Here is a 26,234-nt window from a genome sequence, read left to right on the forward strand (position 1 = left end):
TTTTAAAACATTAACAAGCAACACCTGTGCATTCAGCAGATTCTTGATGATACATTACAATAAATCAAGTCTCCAACCTGTAAGATGTCTTGCATTGTAAAATATTGAACATTGCTCCATCAGTGCATTTTGGGTCTATTGCTAAATAGTGAATGATTGAAAAGCAACAGGCATGTGCAACACCGGCGACTTGGCCATCCAACTTGGCTCCTTTTGCTACTTCTGATTATTTGGACTTGGCAAAGCCGACCCTGTTGTTTTCTCTGTCAAAGATGGTGTAATACTGGCCAATGAACACGTCTCCTAGAATCCACAGGGGGCCGGCCGGGGCAGGGATGTCCAGGCCAATGAAGCCACTCAGACAAATGGTCTGTCCACCCTGGGACTCCTGGATGTGTAGTAGGAGAATCACATTCAAAAATACTGATGCTTACATTGACAGTCTTCAAGTAATTATTACCAATTTAACAATACTCGGTGTGCAGGACTTAACGAGTTGCTGTTCCACGCTGTGCCAAATCAAACAAAGCTGCACTTGTTTTATGAGAAAACAGGGTGTTATTGTTCCTTCAGGATCTGACTGCTCACCTTGAGGATGTACTGCTCTCCGGTCAGAGTGTAGGCCTGTCCATCCATGTTGAAGGTGATGATGGGCAGCGTTGGAACCTTGTCACACTTCACCATATACTGCAACACAACCAGAGGCACTTCTTATAACTAATTCAAATTCAAAAAAACTTTGTCCCCAAGGGGCAATTCAAACGCCAAGAGCAGCAATATTTCAAACAACCAACAACAACAAAAAAAATGTATGAATAAATAAAAATAAAACAATACCACAATAAATAAATATCAATACAAATTAGTGCTTCAGAAGTAAAATAGTTATATCATAAGCAAATTAATACGGGAATGCAAACAAAATTCAGGGAAAAAGGGAGAAGGAGTAAGAGGAGTTAGCATGCAGCTGTTGAATTATTGTAACTAGGTGAGAGTCTTGTGCTGCACATTAATCCAGCAAATAAAGGTTTGCTCCAAAAATGAAGTGATGTTTTCCCTCGATCCAAAGCAGGTCATTCATAACACCTGAATGAATGTTTTACGAAAGAAAGGTTTCAATAACAGATTTGCACAAAATGTAAGCAATATTTTCAGAACTTGTCAAAAACACTGGCATTTATGTATTTATTTGTCTGTCTTTTAGCAGGATTACATCAAAACTACTCAGATTTTCACAAAAGTTTCACCACAGATACATATTGGGCCATGGAAGAACCCATTAAATTTTGAAGGTGATCTGGATCCAAATCTGGATCATGTTTCACTTTATATAGGCTTTGAAGGATTATATTAAAACTATTTCATGGATTCTCAAGAAATTTTCACCATGGATACATATAATGGCTCGGTCACACGGCACACAATGATTCCTGAATGAAGGAAAAAAAGTAAAAAAGTCACAATTCATTGAGAAATGGTGCACGAAAGAGTTTTAGCACTGAACAGCTTGCGAAACAAGAGCGCAAAAGGGACGAAAGAGGAAGTAATTGAAACCGAAGCTAACGTTGATCTTGACAATTTAAACGAAACACGCCTGGAGCCACTGCTGGAGCAGTGTGTGTCTGCATCTCTGAGTTCCAGGACTCAGCGCTTTGCCAGAGCTCATAGCGCCTGAGTCCTGGAGAAACTGCAAACAGAAGCTGTGGAGATCTTTGCGCATGTCGGTGGGACCACCTCCTCTGGTTCCTCATCCAGAACAAAAGAGGGATCATGTCCATCATCAGAATCCTCACTGTCTGACGACACGCTGCATGCTTTGTCTTGCTCCAAAAAAACTGGTGTGTTGTGGTCACTACTGTATCACTGTATTATGTTACTAACCTACATGGGAAACATACCTTACATGGGAAACAAGGTACCAGTAGATTCTCACAAATCCAACAAGACCAAGCATTCATGATATGCACACTCTTAAGGTTATGAAATTGGGCTATTAGTAAAAAAAAAAAGTAGAAAAGGGGGTGTTCACAATAATCACATAGCACTATTATTCTGAACACTACTGTGTGTGTGTGTATATATATATATATATATATATATATAAAAAACAAAAAACTGTCAAAATGGGGAATAAATAAGTGTAAAGTGTGAACAGTAAATTGATCAGTCCGTGTGAACGCGCATTGACTCGTGCGGTTATTTCAACTAGCTGCAGCTGATCCACAAAGTGAATTCTGCCTTCCAGAACAGCTCTTTACATTATCTTTTGAATTATCTACCTGTTGCCACATGTACATAAGGGCTGGATTGTCATTCCTACACTCATATTGTTATATTCAATAAAAAAATAATAAACGCACGCAGGAGCTGCTGCTGCCACTGTGTTCAAGTACTGTTGGAAATTATACAACTTTTTTGTTGTTTCAAATTCAGCAGTTGCTTGTGGCAAAATAATTAACTGTATCCACACAAAAGATTAATTCCGTCCTATATAACCCCCCACCCAGATTAAAAAACCCAACCAAACAGGTTGAGTTTTCCCTGTAATTTCTGACGGGACATGAACGCAGTGGTGGCAGCAGCGCTCAGAAACGGCTTCTGTACTGTGTGTAAACATTCAACTGGTCCAACAAAGTCAAACTAAACACTAACATTACAAAAACTAAGCAAACAATAAAAAAATATTAAGAACGACAGCAAAACAAAATACGGACGAACTGAGGTTTTCTGTGGCATTCCTTCAAATTTTTCGACAGTTTAAAAATCCTGACGAAGTGCCAGCTGCAGGAACGAAGCTGTGCGAAGGTTAAACAATGCCAACGAAAGTCAATGAAAGTCCAGATTTCTTGTTTTGTTTGGGCTTCGTTGCCCTTCATTAAATGCCGTGTGACTGGGCCATTAGAGCATGGATGACCACAGAATTTTGGAGGTGATCTAAATCCGGATTCTGGATCAAGATTTCCCTTTATATAGGCTTTGAAGGATTACTTCAAAACTCCCTCATGGATTCTGACCAAATTTACACCACAGGTAAGATATTAGGGCACTGAATTTTGGAGGTGATCTGGATCCGGATTGGCGGACATCAGAAATCTCTGACTGCTCTTGTTGAGTGATGTTATAGGACAATTGGGTTTTGTCCCCTCGCAATAACCATCATTCCAATAGTCGTGACTATGGATGGGTGAGTCCCCTAAAAACATAGGCATTTAGTTGTTATTTTTTCTTCTATTCCTTCCAAATATTGCCATAACATTTGTCTCATTATAACCTTTGAGAAGCCCTTGGTCTCTCCCTCTGTGCACACGTACTGCTCCATTATTATAGAATGACATGGTTCTTTGGAGGCCATGTGACCTATAACTGCACAAAAAAGAAATTTTGTGAAATGGAAAAACCACCTCACAAGGGCATAAAAAACCTTTTTTTGCGATATTTCAGGTTTTCATAATACAGGTGTTTAAATTAAAAAAAAAAAAAAAGCCCAATTTTTAATTCATTAAGGTAATGTAAACCCACTACTCTGAAAGAACTGCACTCTTCAGTGTCAGTTATTACAGACTACTTTCACAACCTTCGTCTGTTGCCTCACCAGTAAAGCTACAGTCAAGTCTCCTCCAAGACTTCTGGAAAACTCAAGCCTACATTTCATTTTGTCTTCTTTCAAGTATTTCTCTGTGAAATTACTATAAAGCATCATTGTTGAAGCAAGAGATAAAAGTTGTTGTAGCAAACAATGTGTGCTTTGAACAAACATGACTTCCTTTTATGACACCACTTATACCAATCAATAACAACTATTTTGCTGATCAATACAAATTTAGATCTCTCTAGCCCTATTGGTTATGGAGATAAAGGAAAAAAAAAAAGGTTTCTTGCTCTGTGTTTTATTATTATTACTTAAAATGGACAAAAGATGCTCAACTGAACAATGTGTAAACAGATGATGGGCTCATCTCACCTGTCCCTGGATGAGTGGGATGGCTCCGATGGCCTTCTGGAGGGCAGTGACCTCAGCAGAGGGCCCAGCGATCAGAGACGTCCCAGTATCCACAATGGCCTCACAGCCTCCTTTACACAGGCTCAACTGACTGCCCACCACCATCCTGTAAAACACACACACACACACACACACCTTCAACCGCTTACCCAAGATCAGGACACAGGGGGCTGGATCCTACCCCAGCAGTCACAGGGCGTGAGTCGGGGTACACCCTTGACAGGACGCCAGCCTGTCACAGGGCTACATACAGACAAACACCTTCACACCTTCACGCACACCTACGGACAATTAAAAGTTTCCAAACCATTTTAACCTGCTTCTCTTTGGATGTGGGAGGAAGCTGAACACCTGGAGAGAACCCACGCAAACACTGGAAGAACAGGCAACCTCCACACAGAAAAGTCACAGGTGGGAATCAATCCCATGACCTCGCTGTGAAACAACACTGCTAACCATTAAGTCACCGTGGCGCCCCCTTGTGAGACACATGCACTTCAAAATCATAATGTCTGAAACAGATTTTTATAGTGTGTATACTGAAGAAAGTGCACTTATGAAGTGCTGCATCTGGAGACGTGAATGTGTCGTGTCATGGTGTGCATACAAGTCTGTGTCACAAATTGCAAACATGTTTGCACACAGCACCTTATGACACACCTCATACTAAAATTATGGCACAGAGTGCACGACAAAAGTCTCAAACATGCAGTTCCTCATGATATGACATCATCTCACCATCATACAGGATTGTGTTGCAGTTACAACGCACACACATGCACAGCAGAATGGAGTGCATTTAGGTACAATTTACACTCAATGTGTCCAGCATCTTAAATGTTGGATTTTATGAAAATGCAGTATCCTGATCCCAGTCTTGAGTAAATGCGGGCTCGTTGACACTTGAGCACTCACCCATGCATGTGGATCTGCCAGTATGCCTGCCGGGTGACGCTGACGTAGTGGATGTCACCAGTGTAGTACTTTGGATCCATTCCTCCCAGCAGAAGTTCACCACCAGGCTCAGATTCTGGGTCCCTGCATAATAAATGAATACAAACGGTGTCATCTCAACTGGAATCAAGACTTCAACCCGAGATGGACACGGCACTGGAAACTGTCAGATCAACTTTCACTTCACCCCTCTGACAACAGATGCAGGTAGAACATCTACAAGTACTGTAAGCTCGATACAAACACTTCCAAATTTGAAGCATTTCTTTCAAAACAGTTTAAAACATTTCAAGTTTCCAATTGACTTTAAACACAAAAGTTAACTCACCTCTATAACTCAGAGCAGAAAGAAATCTTAGGGCCCCTTCACACATAGTGCGAATTTGGTCGAAGTGCGCATGAAGCGCGCATAAAGCAGGAATCGTATGCAAAATGTGTTCATTTGTAGCTGCCTCAAACGCCTCGTACACCTGTTGCTACAACTATTTGCGCACACCAGTGGCTGAAAGACGGAGTGTGCGCTATGCGAGGCCATTCAAACCCTCTTATGGCAGGTGTCGGCCAAATTCCAGCTGACACACACGAACATCACACCGCTCGTTCGGCACTTAGAAAATGTGTGGCCAATCGTACTATCCTCACGAAAACCGTCAGCAGACGATCACTGTTGAGCTGAATGTGAAATCTGTCTAAGTGTCCTACGACTGTGAAGTTGAGCTGAGTGCACGTGACGTGCCAGTGTGTCGGCTGCCCCCACAACACGTCGTACGCTCCCCCACCCCCCAGCATGCGCGTGGTTCATGCGCTCCCACGCAGGTGAGGCACCTCTCATCTGATCACAGAGTGACACCTTGGTCTGTGCGCTGAACGGACAGGGGCGTGGCAGCTGTTGACAACTCTGGTCCTGGACATCAGAGCTGCAGAACACACACACACACACACACACACCATGTTTTGACAGACACACGCATGTGTATGCTTGCTGTCCTCACATTGAAATACATAAAAACATATGTCGCTTCTGCAATGGGCTGGAGAGCGTGCACATTGACAGGCTATTTCAGCTGGACTGGACCGCCAGTTCATGTGGACATGCAGCAGGTGATCTGAACGTCACATCTGTCTGTCTGACAGGACAGTGAGCGGCGCGCTGCAGGACTACATGAAAGGTCAACAGTATGACAAAGACACCACTTTCAGGCACATATCAGCAGAAATACACCATACCAAATGCAGTTTTTTTTTTCTCTTTTTTTTTTAGAAAATAAGTTTATCTGCTTGATGATTTTAACCATTTCATGCTCCTGTTATGAGACAGTGATTGTGGCTCAGTGGTAAAGTTTCCATCTGGTAATCAGAGTGTGTGGGTTCGAATCCCGTGAGTTTTTTTTATTTAACCACACGGTTCTGTATTGTGCCCCCTTTTATGTATTATTTATATCAACCCAGTGGTATTCACTAATTATACAGTTGGCTTTCATTTTATTTTCTTCCACATCACCAGCGCTGATGTGCAGTGTGAGCTGCTGCAGCTCCCACTATGTTCCTGCTCGAAAGACACCACTGCGTGCACGAACCATCGCGCCAGGATCATGCAGGCCTGCCCGTCGGTGCGATGTTTCGATGGTGTGCTGTTTCGCTGTAATTTGACCAAATTCACACTGTGTGTGTGAAGGGGCCCTTACAGATGTACAGAAAATTTGCATAATTACACATCACCATGTCTAAGCAGAAAAATGTTCAGTTTCAGTGAACTGACAAAAAAAAAGAAAAGAAATCTCTCTCTCTCTCTCTCATATATATATATATATATATACACACATATACACACAAACACTCAACAAAAATATAAACGCAACACTTTTGGTTTTGCTCCTATTTTGTATGAGATGAACTCAAAGATCTAAAACTTTTTCCACATACACAATATCACCATTTCCCTCAAATATTGTTCATAAACCAGTCTAAATCTGTGATAGTGAGCACTTCTCCTTTGCTGAGATAATCCATCCCACCTCACAGGTGTGCCATATCAAGATGCTGATTAGACGCCATGATTAGTGCACAAGTGTGCCTTAGACTGTCCACAATAAAAGGCCACTCTGAAAGGTGCAGTTTTGTTTTATTGGGGGGGATACCAGTCAGTATCTGGTGTGACCATCATTTGCCTCATGCAGTGCAACACATCTCCTTCGCATAGAGTTGATCAGGTTGTCAATTGTGGCCTGTGGAATGTTGGTCCACTCCTCTTCAATGGCTGTGTGAAGTTGCTAGATATTGGCAGGAACTGGTACACGCTGTCGTATACGCCGGTCCAGAGCATCCCAAACATGCTCAATGGGTGACATGTCCGGTGAGTATGCCGGCCATGCAAGAACTGGGACATGTTCAGCTTCCAAGAATTGTGAACAGATCCTTGCAACATGGGGCCATGCATTATCCTGCTGCAACATGAGGTGATGTTCTTGGATGTATGGCACAACAATGGGCCTCAGGATCTCATCACGGTATCTCTGTGCATTCAAAATGCCATCAATAAAATGCACCTGTGTTCTTCGTCCATAACAGACACCTGCCCATACCATAACCCCACCGCCACCATGGGCCACTCGATCCACAACATTGACATCAGAAAACCGCTCACCCACACGACGCCACACACGCTGTCTGCCATCTGCCCTGAACAGTGTGAACCGGGATTCATCCGTGAAGAGAACACCTCTCCAACGTGCCAAACGCCAGCGAATGTAAGCATTTGCCCACTCAAGTCGGTTACGACGACGAACTGGAGTCAGGTCAAGACCCCAATGAGGACGACGAGCATGCAGATGAGCTTCCCTGAGACAGTTTCTGACAGTTTGTGCAGAAATTCTTTGGTTATGCAAACCGATTTTTTCAGCAGCTGTCCGAGTGGCTCGTCTCAGACGATCTTGGAGGTGAACATGCTGGATGTGGAGGTCCTGGGCTGGTGTGGTTACACGTGGTCTGCGGTTGTGAGGCTGGTAGGATGTACTACCAAATTCTCTGAAACGCCTTTGGAGACGGCTTATGGTAGCGAAATGAACATTCAATACACGAGCAACAGCTCTGGTTGACATTCCTGCTGTCAGCATGCCAATTGCGCGCTCCCTCAAATCTTGCGACATCTGTGGCATTGTGCTGTGTGATAAAACTGCACCTTTCAGAGTGGCCTTTTATTGTGGACAGTCTAAGGCACACCTGTGGACTAATCATGGTGTCTAATCAGCATCTTGATATGGCACACCTGTGAGGTGGGATGGATTATCTCAGCAAAGGAGAAGTGCTCACTATCACAGATTTAGACTGGTTTGTGAACAATATTTGAGGGAAATGATGATATTGGAAATGTGATATAAAACATTTTAGATCTTTGAGTTCATCTCATACAAAATGGGAGCAAAACCAAGTGTTGCGTTTATATTTTTGTTGAGAGTGTGTGTGTGTGTGTGTGTGTGTGTGTATATATATATATATATTTGTCTCCTAGATCATATTTGTCTAATAGATTACAATTTGTTCATGTAAATGGGGAATCTTCTTCACAGACTAAAGTTAATTATGGAGTTCCACAAGGTTCTGTGCTAGGACCAATTTTATTCACTTTATATATGCTTCCCTTAGGCAGTATTATTAGACGGTATTGCTTAAATTTTCATTGTTACGCAGATGATACCCAGCTTTATCTATCCATGAAGCCAGACGACACACACCAATTAGCTAAACTGCAGGATTGTCTTACAGACATAAAGACATGGATGACCTCTAATTTCCTGCTTTTAAACTCAGATAAAACTGAAGTTATTGTACTTGGCCCCACAAATCTTAGAAAACATGGTGTCTAACCAGATCCTTACTCTGGATGGCATTACCCTGACCTCTAGTAATACTGTGAGAAATCTTGGAGTCATTTTTGATCAGGATATGTCATTCAAAGCGCATATTAAACAAATATGTAGGACTGCTTTTTTGCATTTACGCAATATCTCTAAAATCAGAAAGGTCTTGTCTCAGAGTGATGCTGAAAAACTAATTCATGCATTTATTTCCTCTAGGCTGGACTATTGTAATTCATTATTATCAGGTTGTCCTAAAAGTTCCCTAAAAAGCCTTCAGTTAATTCAAAATGCTGCAGCTAGAGTGCTGACGGGGACTAGAAGGAGAGAGCATATCTCACCCATATTGGCCTCTCTTCATTGGCTTCCTGTTAATTCTAGAATAGAATTTAAAATTCTTCTTCTTACTTATAAGGTTTTGAATAATCAGGTCCCATCTTATCTTAGGGACCTCGTAGTACTATATCACCCCAATAGAGCGCTTCGCTCTCAGACTGCAGGCTTACTTGTAGTTCCTAGGGTTTGTAAGAGTAGAATGGGAGGCAGAGCCTTCAGCTTTCAGGCTCCTCTCCTGTGGAACCAGCTCCCAATTCAGATCAGGGAGACAGACACCCTCTCTACTTTTAAGATTAGGCTTAAAACTTTCCTTTTTGCTAAAGCTTATAGTTAGGGCTGGATCAGGTGACCCTGAACCATCCCTTAGTTATGCTGCTATAGACGTAGACTGCTGGGGGGTTCCATGATGCACTGTTTCTTTCTCTTTTTGCTCTGTATGCACCACTCTGCATTTAATCATTAGTGATCGATCTCTGCTCCCCTCCACAGCATGTCTTTTTCCTGGTTCTCTCCCTCAGCCCCAACCAGTCCCAGCAGAAGACTGCCCCTCCCTGAGCCTGGTTCTGCTGGAGGTTTCTTCCTGTTAAAAGGGAGTTTTTCCTTCCCACTGTAGCCAAGTGCTTGCTCACAGGGGGTCGTTTTGACCGTTGGGGTTTTACATCATTATTGTATGGCCTTGCCTTACAATATAAAGCGCCTTGGGGCAACTGTTTGTTGTGATTTGGCGCTATATAAAAAAAAAAATTGATTGATTGATTGATATACACACACACACAGTGGGAAAAATAAGTATTTGACCCCCTTTCAGTTTTGCAGGTTTTCCCACCTACAAAGAACGGAGAGGTCTGTAATTTTTATCGTAGGTACACATCAACTGTGAGAGACAGAATCTTTAAAAAAAAAAAAAAAAAAAATTCCAGAAAATCACACTGTATGATTTTTAAATTATTAATTTGCATTTTATTGCATAAAATAAGTATTTGATCCCCTACCAACCAGCAAGAATTCTGGCTCACACAGACCTGTTAATTTTTCTTTAAGAAGCCCTCTTATTCTGCACTCTTTACCTGTATTAACTGCACCTGTTTGAACTTGTTACCTGTATAAAAGACACCTGTTCACACACTCAATCAATCACACTCCAACCTGTCCACCATAGCCAAGACCAAAGAGCTGTCTAAGGACACCAGGGACAAAACTGTAGACCTGCACAAGGCTGGGATTGACTACAGGACAACAAGCAAGCAGCTTGGTAGAAGACAACTGTTATGATTATTTATTAGAAAGTGGAAGAAACACAAGATGACTGTCAATCTCCCTCGGTCTGGGATTCCATGCAAGATCTCACTTTGTGGTGTAAGGATGATTCTGAGAAAGCTCAGAACTACACAGGAGGACCTGGTCAATGACCTGAAGAGAGCTGGGACCACAGTCACAAAGATTACATTAGTAACACATGATGCTGTCATGGTTTAAAATCCTGCAGGGCAGCAAGGTCCCCCAGCTCAAGCCAGCACATGTCCAGGCCTGTTTGAAGTTCACCAGTGACCATCTGGATGATCCAGAGGAGGCATGGGAGAAGGTCATGTGGTCAGATGAGACCAAAATAGAGCTTTTTGGAATCAACTCCACTTACCATGTTTAGAGGATGAGAACAACCCCAAGAAAAGCATCCCAACCGTGAATCATCGGGGTGGAAACATCATAATCTGGGGGTGCTCTTCTGCAAAGGGGACAGCATGACTGCACCGTATTGAAGGGAGGATGGATGGGGTCATGTATTGCGAGATTTGGCAAGCAACCTCCTTCCCTCAGTAAGAGCATTGAAGATGGGTCATAGCTGGGTCTTCCAGCATGACAATGACCCCAAACACAAAGCCAGGGCAACTAAGGAGGGGCTCCGTAAGAAGCATTTAAAAAGGTCCTGGAGTGGCCTGGCCAGTCTCCAGACCTGAACTCAAAAGAAAATCTTTGGAGGGAGCTGAAACTCCAAACCTGAAAGATTTGGAGAAGATCTGTATGGAGGAGTGGACCAAAATCCCTGCTGCAGTGTGTGAAAACTTGGTCCCTACAGGAAACGTCTGACCTCTGTAATGGTAGACAAATGTTTCTGTACCAAATGTTAAGCTCTGTTTTTCTAGGGGGTCAAATACTTATTTTATGCAATAAAATGCAAATTAATTATTTAAAAATCATACAATGTGATTTTCTGGATTTTTTTTTTTTAGATTCTGTGTCTCACAGTTGAAGTGCACCTACAATAAAAATGACAGATCTCTCCATTCTTTGTAGGTGGGAAAACCTGCAAAACTGACAGGGGGTCAAATACTTATTTTCCCCACTGTGTGTGTGTGTGTATATATATATATATATATATACACACTCAACAAAAATATAAATGCAACACTTTTGGTTTTGCTCCCATTTTGTATGAGATGAACTCAAAGATCTAAAACTTTTTCCACATACACAATATCACCATTTCCCTCAAATATTGTTCACAAACCAGTCTAAATCTGTGATAGTGAGCACTTCTCCTTTGCTGAGATAATCCATCCCACCTCACAGGTGTGCCATATCAAGATGCTGATAAGACACCATGATTAGTGCACAGGTGTGCCTTAGACTGCCCACAATAAAAGGCCACTCTGAAAGGTGCAGTTTTGTTTTATTGGGGGGGATACCAGTCAGTATCTGGTGTGACCACCATTTGCCTCATGCAGTGCAACACATCTCCTTCCCATAGAGTTGATCAGGTTGTCAGTTGTGGCCTGTGGAATGTTGGTCCACTCCTCTTCAGTGGCTGTGCGAAGTTGCTGGATATTGGCAGGAACTGGTACATGCTGTCGTATACGCCGGTCCAGAGCATCCCAAACATGCTCAATGGGTGACATGTCCGGTGAGTATGCCGGCCATGCAAGAACTGGGACATTTTCAGCTTCCAAGAGTTGTGTACAGATCCTTGCAACATGGGGCCGTGCATTATCCTGCTGCAACATGAGGTGATGTTCTTGGATGTTGGCACAACAATGGGCCTCAGGATCTCGTCACGGTATCTCTGTGCATTCAAAATGCCATCAATAAAATGCACCTGTGTTCTTCGTCCATAACAGACGCCTGCCCATACCATAACCCCACCGCCACCATGGGCCACTCGATCCACAACATTGACATCAGAAAACCGCTCACCCACACGACGCCACACACGCTGTTTGCCATCTGCCCTGAACAGTGTGAACCGGGATTCATCCGTGAAGAGAACACCTCTCCAACATGCCAAACGCCAGCAAATGTGAGCATTTGCCCACTCAAGCCGGTTACAACGACGAACTGGAGTCAGGTCGAGACCCCGATGAGGATGACGAGCATGCAGATGAGCTTCCCTGAGACAGTTTCTGACAGTTTGTGCAGAAATCTTTGGTTATGCAAACCGATTGTTTCAGCAGCTGTCCGAGTGGCTGGTCTCAGACGATCTTGGAGGTGAACATGCTGGATGTGGAGGTCCTGGGCTGGTGTGGTTACACGTGGTCTGCGGTTGTGAGGCTGGTTGGATGTACTGCCAAATTCTCTGAAAAGCCTTTGGAGATGGCTTATGGTAGAGAAATGAACATTCAATACACGAGCAACAGCTCTGGTTGACATTCCTGCTGTCAGCATGCCAATTGCACGCTCCCTCAAATCTTGTGACATCTGTGGCATTGTGCTGTGTGATAAAACTGCACCTTTCAGAGTGGCCTTTTATTGTGGGCAGTCTAAGGCACACCTGTGCACTAATCATGGTGTCTAATCAGCATCTTGATATGGCACACCTGTGAGGTGGGATGGATTATCTCAGCAAAGGAGAAGTGCTCACTATCACAGATTTAGACTGGTTTGTGAACAATATTTGAGGGAAATGGTGATATTGTGTATGTGGAAAAAGTTTTAGATCTTTGAGTTCATCTCATACAAAATGGGAGCAAAATCAAAAGTGTTGCGTTTATATTTTTGTTGAGTGTATATACACACATACATACATCTCATCATTCATCTTCAACCGCTTTTCCGGGTTCGGGTCGTGGGGGTAACAGCTCCAGCAGGGGACCCCAGACTTCCCTCTCGCGTGCCACGTTGACCACCTCTGACTGGGGTATCCTGAGGTGTTCCCAGGCCAGTGTGGAGATATAATCTCTCCAGCTAGTCCTGGGTGTTCCCCGCGGTCTCCTCCCAGATGGATGTGCCTGGAACACCTCCCTAGGGAGGCACCCAGGGGCATCCTTACCAGATGCCTGAACCACCTCAGCTGGCTCCTTTCAACGTGAAGGAGCAGCAGCTCTACTCCAAGCTCCCCACGGTTGACTAAACTTCTCACCATATCGCTAAGGGAGGTATATATATATATATATATATATATATATATATATATATATATATACATACACACACACGTCACTAAATCATGACAGGCCCTTGGGCAAGGTCCTTAATCCCAGTGTGTATTCAGAACCTTGGTTAGCAGCACCCAGACATCTGTGTGTGTGTGTGAGAGAGAGAGAATGGGTGAACGCGAGGCATTACTGTAAAGCGCATTGAGCTTCTACTGTAATATAGAAAAGCGTGTAAGGAAAATAAAACATGACTAAATAAAAATGTATGTCTATATGAGTGACTAAACATGACTAAAAAGGACCTTTGACAGACTAAATTAAAAAACAGGTGACAAAATTAACACTAGCGCATACAGGCCATGGTGGCTGAATGCATTACTTACTGTTTTCTTTGAAACAGTTATTCAGTTGTTCTACTGTGTGATCAGATTTTAAGATTCTGCTATTAACCTATAAAATTATTCAGGGACTGGCACCTCCCTACTTAGCTGATCTAATTAAACCCTACATACCGGCCCGGGCTTTGCATTCTCAGGGTGCAGGACTACTTTGTGTGCCTAGGGTGAATAAAAAGTCTATGGGTCACAGAGCTTTCTCTTATTGTGCCCCTGTTTTGTGGAATGATCTCCCTGCGTCAATAAAATAGTCAGATTCTGTATATATATATATATATATATACATACATATATACACACACACACACACATCCAGCGTAACATCACCCATGTTTTTTTTTGGACACCTGAAAAAGCAGTTTTGAAGCTCAAAACCTGCTGCTGCTCAGGGTGTTGTCATGTTGGTTGTACTGCTGTGTTATTTTCAGCATGTGTGCAGTAACTATGCCTGTGAGAATATTCCACTTGTATTCTATTCTTAACTGGTACTGCTTTAACAGTGACCCTGTTCTTATGCGATTATTCAGAGCAGGTCCTACATGGAAGTGGCTTTATGTCAACCTCTGCACCTGTTCAGGTAGAAGGAGAATAGGTTCTTCTCAACCAGCTTCTGGCGCATGATGTTGTCAAACACTGGTTCCACCCCATCCACGGAAATGCTTGGGTAGGCCATGCCGAGAATGCCATCAAACTTGGCTGCAATGAACACCACTCCTGGCTGCTTGATGGCCTCCCCGAAAGTTTGTTTATCTACTGCAAGGTCTCCAATCTGACAGAAAAGGAGGGTGGGGGTGCAGGGGGAAGACCATGTCATGGAGTTTTATGACAAGACAACAGTGAAACTACAGTTTAGTTCAGTGTGTGTGTGTGGTAAGCTTACTGTGCATGTGTCTTGACTGAGGTACCCCGACAAACTCCCCGTTCCATATTGGATGGAAAAGTCAGTACCATTCTTCACATATGTGCTCGATTTGGCAGAATTATATTTATGGTGCAACACTGTAGGGGCAAAAACAAACAAACAAAAAAAATCATAACAAAAGTGGAAGATGTTCAATACTGTAAAACTTGCTATTTGTTTTTTGTTTATTTTTTAAAACAACAAAACAAGCGTGTATACCAGGTGAAACAGTTGCATTATCAGGCGTGATAACCTAAGTCACAATCAATCATTGGTAGAATCACCAACTTTTACAGTGATCACAACTTGCTCAAATTAGCGCACACACACACACACACGAATCCATTCTAAATCTTTTCAACCCTGAGTGTAAATTAATTGTGACATAAAAGGACAAATTTGGATTAGCTGTATGTCTTAATTATACTGGCTGTACATAAAATTAGTTAGAGTCAAACATGACCACCAATAACCTGTGGTTCAGCTGGTCTGAGGAGGTTTTTGTCTACGTATCTGAACACTTTGTGAGGATCAGGTACATTTGCATTTTGGCAGTGACAGTTTTTGTAATTTTGTCTTTGCACACAATCACAGTGGACTTGAAAGAAACAATCAAGATGTGCTTGTCATGTAGCCTTTCAGCTTAAATTCAAGGAGTCTAAATGTAGCTAAACCCTGGTCAGACAATGGTGAAGCAGACTGATGTTTCCAGAAGCCTTTAATTATATTCACCTTTCAGCATTATTTGAACATAATTCACTTTGCTTGCTCCAACGAAGTTGGTGCCTTGATCAGACTTGATTTGTTGTACAGCTCCACGAATGGCAATGAAACATCGAAGGCCACTGATGAGAGAGTCTGTGGACATGTTAGTGAGCATCTCAATATGAATGGCATGTGAGCTAAAGTAGATGAAACGAAGACCCTAATGCTTGTTCTCCTTTCTTCCTTGTTTGGTAATGAATGGCCAGAAGCAGTCCATACCACAGAATGTAAAGGGAGGTCAAGGTTCAACACATTCAAGAGGTAGATCAGCCATCCTTTGCTCTTGTGTTGGTTTCCTGTGCCGCCTGCAGATGACGCATTGGTGAATGCATGATGCTACTGCACGGTTAAGTCCTGGAATCCAGTAGCCACTGGACCTGATTTCATTGATGGTTATGCCTTTACCTTAATGCGTCATCCTTTTGTGGAAATGAGCAATCACCGTCTTCATGATGTGATGATTCTTAGGAACACTTGCTTTGTGCTATTGGGAAGAGAAGAGTGGCACAGTCTTCCTCCCACCCTGAGAGCACCATCTTCATCAAGGAAAACATTGAATTAATATAGCTGATTGTGAGATGGTAGTGGAATTCCTTTGCTCAGCAAGCTCAACTCTTACCGATATACAATTTTCTGTAGATCATTGATTATGCATTGTTCTCCCTAAACTTCAATCACATCAGTTTCATTTCACTTCCCTTGTGGTGGAGTAAAAAGGCAAAATTACACAAAACTGTCAGTTTTTCCGCTTGACACTGTCCAAATACTTATGAACCCAATTGTATGCTTCACAAAACAATGTAAAAACATCTTGATGTAATTAATGTTGTGCATGGTGCAAATATCGACAAATATCCTGAGTCACAGAGTGAATGTCCATGTCCAATGTCCAGTGCTTTTTATTAGCTATAATGAAAAGAAGGTGATTACAATACATATTAATTAAAACAAGAGCTAACTGACATTTGCTGGGTAATAGAAAGGTCACTCCAGAATGACAACTCTTCAGTGCAAAGTTCAGAATTAACAGAAAGAAACAAAAGACAAACAGCGCAGTTTCACAACTTTCTTAAGGCCCGGTAACACGGCACACAGCGATTGCCTAATGAACGGAAAAAAGTCAAAGTCACAAATCGTCGAAAAAAGTGGTTGAATGAGCCTGGACTTCTCCCATTATGGAAAAGCGTGCGAATCCAGAGCGCATAAAAGAACAAAACAAAACCGAAACTAACAAAAGAAAAAAACGAAGCGAACGGTGACCTTGACGCTTTAAACAAAAATCAAAACAAAACATTCATGATGACGTGACTTGACAGTGGGTATCAGACTGAGCGCCAGCCTGTGATCATTTCTGCAGCCACCCTGTGCTCTCCACAGCACTTGCAGCTGCGGGATCTGGCTGTCTTGACAACAGGTTTGTCTTCACAAAAACGTGTGTGCACATGCACGTTCACGCACACATTCCAACCACAAATGCCCTGCGAACGTGTGCACAGCCATTTGTGGTGCACAGCCTGTCCAGCTAGAGATGGCTGGAAGGTGCATAAATAGTTAAAGTAGTTGATAAAACGTTCTTGCCGCTACTGTTTCTGTATGACAACACTGCTTTTCATCCCACACATGGATGAGTCACATTCAGCTCGTCAGATCTTTAGTTATTGAGCCGTTCAGATATCATCAATGTTCGTGCAAGATGTCAGACTTGGGAGGTTGGTTGAAGTTGGACGACAATCAAACGGAATGCTGACAGTATGGGAACTACGCAAACGATGAGGAACCATCAAGACAGAAAGCAAAACAGAATACGGAAGAATTGAAGTTGCCGTCAAGATGCGTTCAAATTTTTCAACAGTTTGAAAATTCTGACGAAGTGCCAGCTACACCAATGAAGCTGGACGACGGCTAAACAATGTCTTTGAAAGTCAACGTAAGCCCAGATTTCTTGTTTTGTTTTGGCTTTGGTGTCCTTCATTAGTACTGTGTGACCGGGGCTTAACCAAACACTACCCTAATTTCTCTCAGAGAAAAAAAAATACCCGTTCTTCCATCAGAGGGCATGGGCTCTCCACGCGAAATTCTGCCTGAAGAGTGGGTGGGCCAATATCATGTATATCAGAGTGCCAATGACGATAAAATGTTCAATTTCATCACAAATAAAAAACGTATCATAAATAACTCACCTGATTGTGTTTATTGTTTGTCCTTTTCTCATTCATTAAATGTATTCCATGTAATTTCATTTAATGTCAAGTGGGCCTTTTTAACCACCTTTCTTCAAAAAAGGGGCTGGGTTGATGCTTGGCCCTAGGCCCTCCAACCGGCAACTATGTAAATAAATAAATAACATGTTCCTGCATGTGAACAGCATAGTGCACAGAACACACGAAAGATGTGGAACGGCGTCACGCCTCATTGCTGCTTCAGTGCCAATGAGAAGACAGATCCTTAAAGTAAAAAAGTAAAAAAGAAAGTAAAGTGGTTTATTATGTAACGGGGTAGGAATATATAAGTTTGCACTTCCACCTACTCCATTTTGAACATTTTCGGAGAACGAAATGTGAAATGTAAATGTTTGGACATGTTTGAAATAAATAAATAAATCATGGAACACCTCCATAGGGAGCCGCCCAGGAGACATCCTTAACCAGATGGCGAACAACCTCAGCTGGCTCCTTTCAACACGAAGGAGCAGCGGCTCTACTCCGAGCTCCTCACCCTATCTCTAAGGGAGACACCAGCCACTCTCCTAAGGAAACCCATTTCGGCCGCTTGTACCCGCGATCTAGTTGTTTTGGTCATGACCCAAACCTCATGACCATCTGTGCAAATATGTAACAACTATTTGGACTTACAGCATGCAATGTCTGACAAGGAGCAGTGAATGGAAGGAACCCACAGGTTGGAGGAACCTGTGTCAAACACCACAGTGAAGGGCTGAGGAGGAGTACCAAGACCAATCTCTCCATAATACTGGGCCTGTTAAAATCAGAATGAAACAAGATTATTAAAATCAGCATGCAACATTTTCATATTGAAGACTATATTTCATATTATCATACTGTAGACTTCTGTTTCTGCAGAAGTACAAGCACCATGAAAACATCAGGTCTCTGAATCAAAGGTCTAAAAAAAAAGATTATGATAATCTCTCATTCCATTCTAAGCCTGCGGGAAAACAGAACAGGCTTACTGATTGCAGCTAATAAAGTGACAACAATATAAACAAGCAAACAGGACTAACACATTTCAGTAACATGCAAAATGAATCACGTAGGGTCACTGCAGGCAGGACACCTCACAGCTGTTTGTGTCAGCAAATGTTAGTAGGACCTGAGTCAAATGGTTTGTCAGAATCTTCATTACAAATGCGTTCTTGTTTCAAGATTACTTTGCAAAAATGGTTTGTGTGATGACTACCAGTGGAGAAGCTGAGGTTGACTTTCTTTTTATGTGACCAGTATCCGCTTTGTGCCATTGCAAAATTTTCTCCTGAAATCAGTTCAGCCTCATGCAATGTCCTTATTAGCAAATGACACAATCATGCATACACTGTATTTAAAGTGCAAACTTGTGTTTTACTATTGATCAGTTACAGCTTGTGCAAAATGCAGCTGCACTCTGATAAAAAACACTATCACCCAAACATAAGCTGTGCATTTGGTACATATTCCTCACAGAACTGCAAGATCTTTTTATTGATTCCCCCCCAAGTCAATGTAATTATTCTGATATTTGAATGAAGCATGTTCTCAAACTCCAACCACCTGGCTGATGCAAAAGGACACAGTGAAAAGAAGAACAGTGAAGCAGCATTTGTGGGTCAGATGATTTACCACAGCAGTTTTCAACTGGTTTGACCTATGATGCAATAAAACACAATCCCAACTCGTGACATCTGCATTATCACCAGGTCAGCCAGAATTGACTGTGTTAATACTGTTAGTGCATGTGGCGAAATGTTTAAAATCTATTTTCATGTCTGTTAGATCTTTCACACACACACCCCCCCCCCCCCCTTATTTACACTATTGATTACTGAAGGTCCTCTTCACTCTCATTGATCCCAGTGTTCTGACTGAACACCTCTGGTATATGTGGGTGAAGCACTTGACTTAATATGGTATTTTTGGGGCATTATTTACGCAAAGCCATGCCTCCTGAACTTGCAATGTTTTGCACAAAGGCGCCAGTCACAATGTTCACGCACATTAGTTACGCAATTTTCTGGCTGAATGAGTTTCTTCAGTCTGACCTGTCACACATGTACAAGCTTGTATTACCAAAAAAGTATTAGAAATTTCAGTGAGATTTATAAAAATGTTAATGCATGAGGCCCAATGTGACTGACATTACAGAGAGGCACAGCACCATTATATGGACTCGATTGTTTAACAGACTAACATCTTGGCTAACCCAATAAGTCACTGTAACCTTAACATGTAAAATATTATCAAAAAGTCCATTTCGATTTGACAATGTGCTTACGTTTAAAAACTATTTTCATGTCTAACTGTTACATCTTTCACCCCTGCCCACCAGCCCCCACTTATTTACACTATTGATTACTGAAGGTCCTCTTCACTCTCATCGATCCCAGTGTTCTGACTGAACACCTCTGGTATATGTGGGTGGGGCACTTAACTAAAAAAAAAAAACAACAACAACAACAACAACAACACATGGTGAAAGAGTGGACAGAAGGGCAAAAGCTCGCTTGATCTTGATTTTCAGTATGAATACAGACGGTGAAAGTGGGGCCTCATGATCCTTCTGACTTTTTGGGTTTTTAAAATTAAAATGGTTAATAAAACAAAACAAAGACATTCCATCACCATTTCAGCAAAATGTCAATACTTTGGTGCAGCAACATTGTGCCATTGCTTACTAGGGAGAGCCCTAGACTATTGATGATGTTTAAAAATGCAAAAGTACTTTTTATCCAATTACTCGACAGAATAATCAATAGAATTCTCGATTACTAAAATAATCGATAGCTGCAGCCCTAGTATAGATAAACTGACCTGAAATAGATTATGAACACACAAACAGGAGGAAAGATTGTGTGTTGCAACCATTAAGTGAAAGACATTTATTTCTGCAACCACTTAACCACTTGCAAAAGTAAGTTCACAAGGCTTGAGCTTCATGTCAGCTGATCAGAATTGAGACATTTACAAATCAGGTGCCAGATCTGAGTCAGCTGTCACACGCTAGGTTCCTGCTTTTAGTTTCTTTGCTCATATTAGGATGAATCAGGGCAGTGGATTTTAGTTTTTTTTTGTTGTTGTTGAAGGGGCACAGTGGGACGGCTAGCTTTCAATTCAGACGGGATTAGGAGAAAAGAGCCAAGGTGGTCACCAAACAAGAGAGCATTTGTTGTAGCTCTCCCCTCACTTGGCTTTTATAAAGGGAACAGTGCATAATAGGAAAATGCAGACTCAAGAGTCTTCAGCTCATTGGGTTATGGTGCAATACTTACATCAAGATAGTTCTTTAGGGTTTCTGGAGTGGGATCATTACTGGATGGGAAGCCAAGGTTGTACTTAATAGAGTGTTTGTCACCAAGAAGCTCCTCTATTCTTTTCCCAGAGTCCGTCAACTCGCGTCTGATGGAACGGAATTTCTTTAAGGGAATCCTAGTTGGAAAAACAAAGCAAAATTCAACATGGCCCGTTGGGTTTTCACACGGTTACATGATTACACATGTATTGCATAAATTCTTGTCAACAGAATTTCACTTATTTTGCACAAAGCATCTATAAAATGTCACTAATTCACTTTATATAATGCCTGAACAGATCCCTGTCATTTGATTGGTGGTTTGTACATCATGTGACATGGATTAACACCATTTGCCATTGTGTTCCATTTACCATGCAAGAGTATTAAATAATGAATGTTTGAGTTCCATTGAAAGAATGTAAAAACGGCTGAAATAGATCCTTGTCATTTGATATTATATTAATTTATAAACAACAGAAAAGGGACTTACATTTTGGTGTGTGTCAGCACTGGTGCTTTGACTTCCAACACGAATTTTAAACAGTTATTTTCATTAGTTACTTCCTCCAAACCATCAACATGTCTATTAGACCCCATTCCTACCAGGCTGCTCAAGGAAGCCCTACCATTATTTAATGCTTCGATCTTAAATATGATCAATCTATCTTATTAGTTGGCTATGTACCACAGGCTTTTTAAGATGGCAGTAATTAAACCATTACTTAAAAAGCCATCACTTGACCCAGCTATCTTAGCTAATTATAGGCCAATCTCCAACCTTCCTTTTCTCTCAAAAATTCTTGAAAGGGTAGTTGTAAAACAGCTAACTGATCATCTGCAGAGGAATGGTCTATTTGAAGAGTTTCAGTCAGGTTTTAGAATTCATCATAGTACAGAAACAGCATTAATGAGGTTACAAATGATCTTATGGCCTCAGACAGAGGACTCATCTCTGTGCTTGTTCTGTTAGACCTCAGTGCTGCTTTTGATACTGCTGACCATAAAATTTTATTACAGAGATTAGAGCATGCCATAGGTATTAAAGGCACTGCGCTGCGGTGGTTTGAATCATATTTATCTAATAGATTACAATTTGTTCATGTAAATGGGGAATCTTCTTCACAGACTAAGGTTAATTATGGAGTTCCACAAGGTTCTGTGCTAGGACCAATTTTATTCACTTTATACATGCTTCCCTTAGGCAGTATTATTAGACAGCATTGCTTAAATTTTCATTGTTACGCAGATGATACCCAGCTTTATCTATCCATGAAGCCAGAGGACACACACCAATTAGCTAAACTGCAGGATTGTCTTACAGACATAAAGACATGGATGACCTCTAATTTCCTGCTTTTAAACTCAGATAAAACTGAAGTTATTGTACTTGGCCCCACAAATCTTAGAAACATGGTTGTCTAACCAGATCCTTACTCTGGATGGCATTACCCTGACCTCTAGTAATACTGTGAGAAATCTTGGAGTCATTTTTGATCAGGATATGTCATTCAATGCGCATATTAAACAAATATGTAGGACTGCTTTTTTGCATTTGCGCAGTATCTCTAAAATTAGAAAGGTCTTGTCTCAGAGTGATGCTGAAAAACTAATTCATGCATTTATTTCCTCTAGGCTGGACTATTGTAATTCATTATTATCAGGTTGTCCTAAAAGTTCCCTGAAAAGCCTTCAGTTAATTCAAAATGCTGCAGCTAGAGTACTGACAGGGACTAGAAGGAGAGAGCATATCTCACCCATATTGGCCTCTCTTCATTGGCTTCCTGTTAATTCTAGAATAGAATTTAAAATTCTTCTTCTTACTTATAAGGTTTTGAATAATCAGGTCCCATCTTATCTTAGGGACCTCATAGTACCATATCACCCCAATAGAGCGCTTCGCTCTCAGACTGCAGGCTTACTTGTAGTTCCTAGGGTTTGTAAGAGTAGAACGGGAGGCAGAGCCTTCAGCTTTCAGGCTCCTCCCCTCTGGAACCAGGTCCCAATTCGGATCAGGGAGACAGACACCCTCTCTACTTTTAAGATTAGGCTTAAAACTTTCCTTTTTGCTAAAGCTTATAGTTAGGGCTGGATCAGGTGACCCTGAACCATCCCTTAGTTATGCTGCTATAGACTTAGACTGCTGGGGGGTTCCCATGATGCACTGAGTGTTTCTTTCTCTTTTTGCTCTGTATGCACCACTCTGCATTTAATCATTAGTGATTGATCTCTGCTCCCCTCCACAGCATGTCTTTTTCCTGGTTCTCTCCCTCAGCCCCAACCAGTCCCAGCAGAAGACTGCCCCTCCCTGAGCCTGGTTCTGTTGGAGGTTTCTTCCTGTTAAAAGGTAGTATTTCCTTCCCACTGTCGCCAAGTGCTTGCTCACAGGGGGTCGTTTTGACCGTTGGGGTTTTTCTGTAATTATTGTGTGGCTTTGCCTTACAATATAAAGCGCCTTGGGGCAACTGTTTGTTGTGATTTGGCGCTATATAAATAAAATGTATTTGATTTGATTTAAACAGGAGCCCAACTGTTCTCAGTCAACTTGGAAAAACAGTTAGATTGTTCAAAACATATTCTGATGATGTAGTCTGTTATACTTTCACAAAAAAAAAAAAAAAAAAAAAAAAAAAAAAAATCGCGTCAGAAATTTGTCCAGGTTTTCATCCTAACAGCTCTTCATGCTTCCATACTGCGTATGGCGTAATGGATTTGTTAGAAGAACTACCACCGTCGATTAGTTCGTTCAAATCATCGTCCTTCAGCAAAACAAAACCGGCCATGGTTAGCTAAACGCCTCTTCCACTAGTGTGTGTGTGTGTGTGTGTGTGGGCGGGGTTCGCAGCGTGCAATGGTACAAAACATATGGAACCAAAATGCGCAAAATGGAATGAGTAATCCAATGTCATGTGACATACAAAGCACCAATCAAATGACAAGAATCTACTCAGCCGTTATATAATGCTATTTAGTATGCAATTTTTGCACTATGCGATTCGTACTATTGCATGCCCGACCACAGTGCATGCTCACAATTGCGGCAATGGCACTTAGCTTTAAAACAAACATGGTGGGAGCTTATTGACGGTGCTCATTCTTCTAAAACACACACACACACACAAAACCAAATCCACAACGCTGTAAGCCATCCGAAGGCATTTGCAGTACCCGCTGGGCATCTCGGTGAAGTGGAACTGCTGTCAGATCAAGAGCTCAACACATTTCTGTCGCGATTTTTCGCTGTACTGAGAAAAGCAAATAACAAAGATCTATTTTAGCCATTATTTAAAACAAATAATCAATGTTTTTTTTCCATTCATTCAATGGAAAGAATATTTCAGTGAAAAATGGAACATTTGCCGTTTCGCAGATGTAAATCTCGCGCCATCTCACGGTCCATGACTCACGCGAGAGGTCAGTTTCAGCAAAGTTCCAGTTTGGGGCACACTGTAAACACACCCCATGAAGTATGGACAACAAGACAACATCGGGGCACAGCAGAAGTTCATCACAGGTGCTACACCTCTTAACTTGAGAGAATGTGTCATCATCATCATAATCGCTTGTGAACTCGCTGAATCGACGTCATCCACATCCTCCCTAGTCATTGATTACATAGCTTTGAAATGCCAGAACTCTGCTGGTGTTGCGGTGCATTCTGGGAAGCGCAGGGGGTTGCCAGTGGGATTATGGGAAACTTTAGAAGTACCAAATTCCATCTTTCACCTCATGACATATTCATACCATTGCGCTTGTAAACATTATTTGTATGTTATACCATGGTCAGTGAGAATTCCATGTCTAACTGGCATGCATTATTTTTGTGTATACACACATGTAGTTCAGCGAGTTAAGTCACTGTAATATCACTCAGCTCAGGTAGTCACCATAGCAACATGCAAATCAGTTGGCGTGGATCAGCTGTGTTTTGACAGGTGAATGAGAGAAACGCGATAAAACATGGATTTCCAAGTGAATTTAATATTTTTGACCAAAATATAACATTTGAGGAATGGGAAGAGGAGGAGAGCAAACGAGAACAGCAAAAGCAGCGGCATAAAGATTTAACATCGGACGAACTGGACAACACTGAAGACGGGAAAGAAGAGAACGGTTACCAAGGATGAAAATATCTTGAGACTGGCATAAAATAGTCCCAAATACTCACGCATTTTTATCAAGTTCTGTTAACTTAAATAAATATTTGTGTGTTAGTTCACTGTGTGGGACCATGGTACAAGTGGATTAAACAACTCGAAGCCGTGCATTATACGGTTGAATGCACTTCGCAGAGTAACACCACTCCGCTTCACGTCGTGGTGTTTTTAGACTCCGCATCATGCGTTCAAACCGTATAATGCACGGCTTGTTGTTGTTTAATCTTTCCATATCTTTTACACGAGGTGCAACTTGTACATTAAGGACCTTGCTCAAGGACACTTTAGTGAGTTTTTCTGTCTGATGAAGAAACAAACAGAAGATACTCTGGTCAGAAGTGTAGCTATGTAATCTCCAGAACCCACTTTAAAGTGCAGTGCAAACACATGAACATAACTGCAGGAAAACAACCAGTATGACTGACTGCGAATACCTGACAAACCACACATTTCTCTTTTACAGTGATGACAAGACAGACAAAAAAAAAAAGGCATACAGCACAACAACATAATACTAACTCGTTAATTATATGCATGCAACTAAGAATATCGTCATTTCCTAATCAAATCAATTACTTTTTGTTTGAACTAAATAAGTTGGTTTTGAACATGTTACAGTTCAAGGTGACATACGCAACGACAATTTAAATACAAAACAAACAACTTCATGAACCAAACAAAGACGAAATAAACGGTTAACACGACCAAAGATAATGTCGATGGAACAAGTGCTCTGACCGTGACTGTTATCAGATCGGCCCAAAGAGGCCACAGTGTGGCTGTTCACTACCTCCGACAGACGCCACAGCCACGAACAAGCGAACCAACACAGCGTTAGATAAACACTTAAAAAATATTAATGTTCTCTCACCGAACCAGAGCGTCGCTGGTGAGCGACAACGCCGCGAAAATAAATAAAAACAAAACCCTCATTTCACAGCCGAATGGTTCTCACGGAATAACAGAATGACTGAGCAATTTGAGCCGCTAGCGACAACACACCGAT

The 26,234-nt window shown here is 41.8% G+C and overlaps 1 protein-coding gene across 1 annotated transcript; it reads right to left on the reverse strand.

The window, feature by feature from the left end:
* Positions 1–24: 24 nt before the first annotated feature.
* Positions 25–26,234, reverse strand: ctsd (cathepsin D). The gene is made up of 9 exons (XM_034193997.1): positions 26,100–26,234; positions 21,052–21,208; positions 18,425–18,548; positions 14,787–14,905; positions 14,476–14,675; positions 4,916–5,038; positions 3,962–4,106; positions 589–687; positions 25–388 (listed from the first exon to the last, which is right to left on the reverse strand). The coding sequence occupies exons 1-9, from the start codon at positions 26,159–26,161 to the stop codon at positions 227–229; spliced, it is 1,191 nt and encodes a 396-aa protein (XP_034049888.1). The 5' UTR covers positions 26,162–26,234; the 3' UTR covers positions 25–226.

Source organism: Thalassophryne amazonica, chromosome 2 (genome assembly GCF_902500255.1).
Source record: "Thalassophryne amazonica chromosome 2, fThaAma1.1, whole genome shotgun sequence".
Lineage (NCBI taxonomy): Eukaryota > Metazoa > Chordata > Actinopteri > Batrachoidiformes > Batrachoididae > Thalassophryne > Thalassophryne amazonica.

Excerpts from the sequence above, each read along its gene's own strand:
- ctsd (XM_034193997.1), bottom strand. The coding sequence starts at position 26,161 with ATGAGGGTTTTGTTTTTATTTATTTTCGCGGCGTTGTCGCTCACCAGC. Across the intron at positions 18,549-21,051 it reads CCCTAAAGAACTATCTTGAT|GCCCAGTATTATGGAGAGAT; the intron begins GTAAGTATTGCA and ends TGATTTTAACAG. Across the intron at positions 14,676-14,786 it reads TCAGTCAAGACACATGCACA|ATTGGAGACCTTGCAGTAGA; the intron begins GTAAGCTTACCA and ends CTTTTCTGTCAG.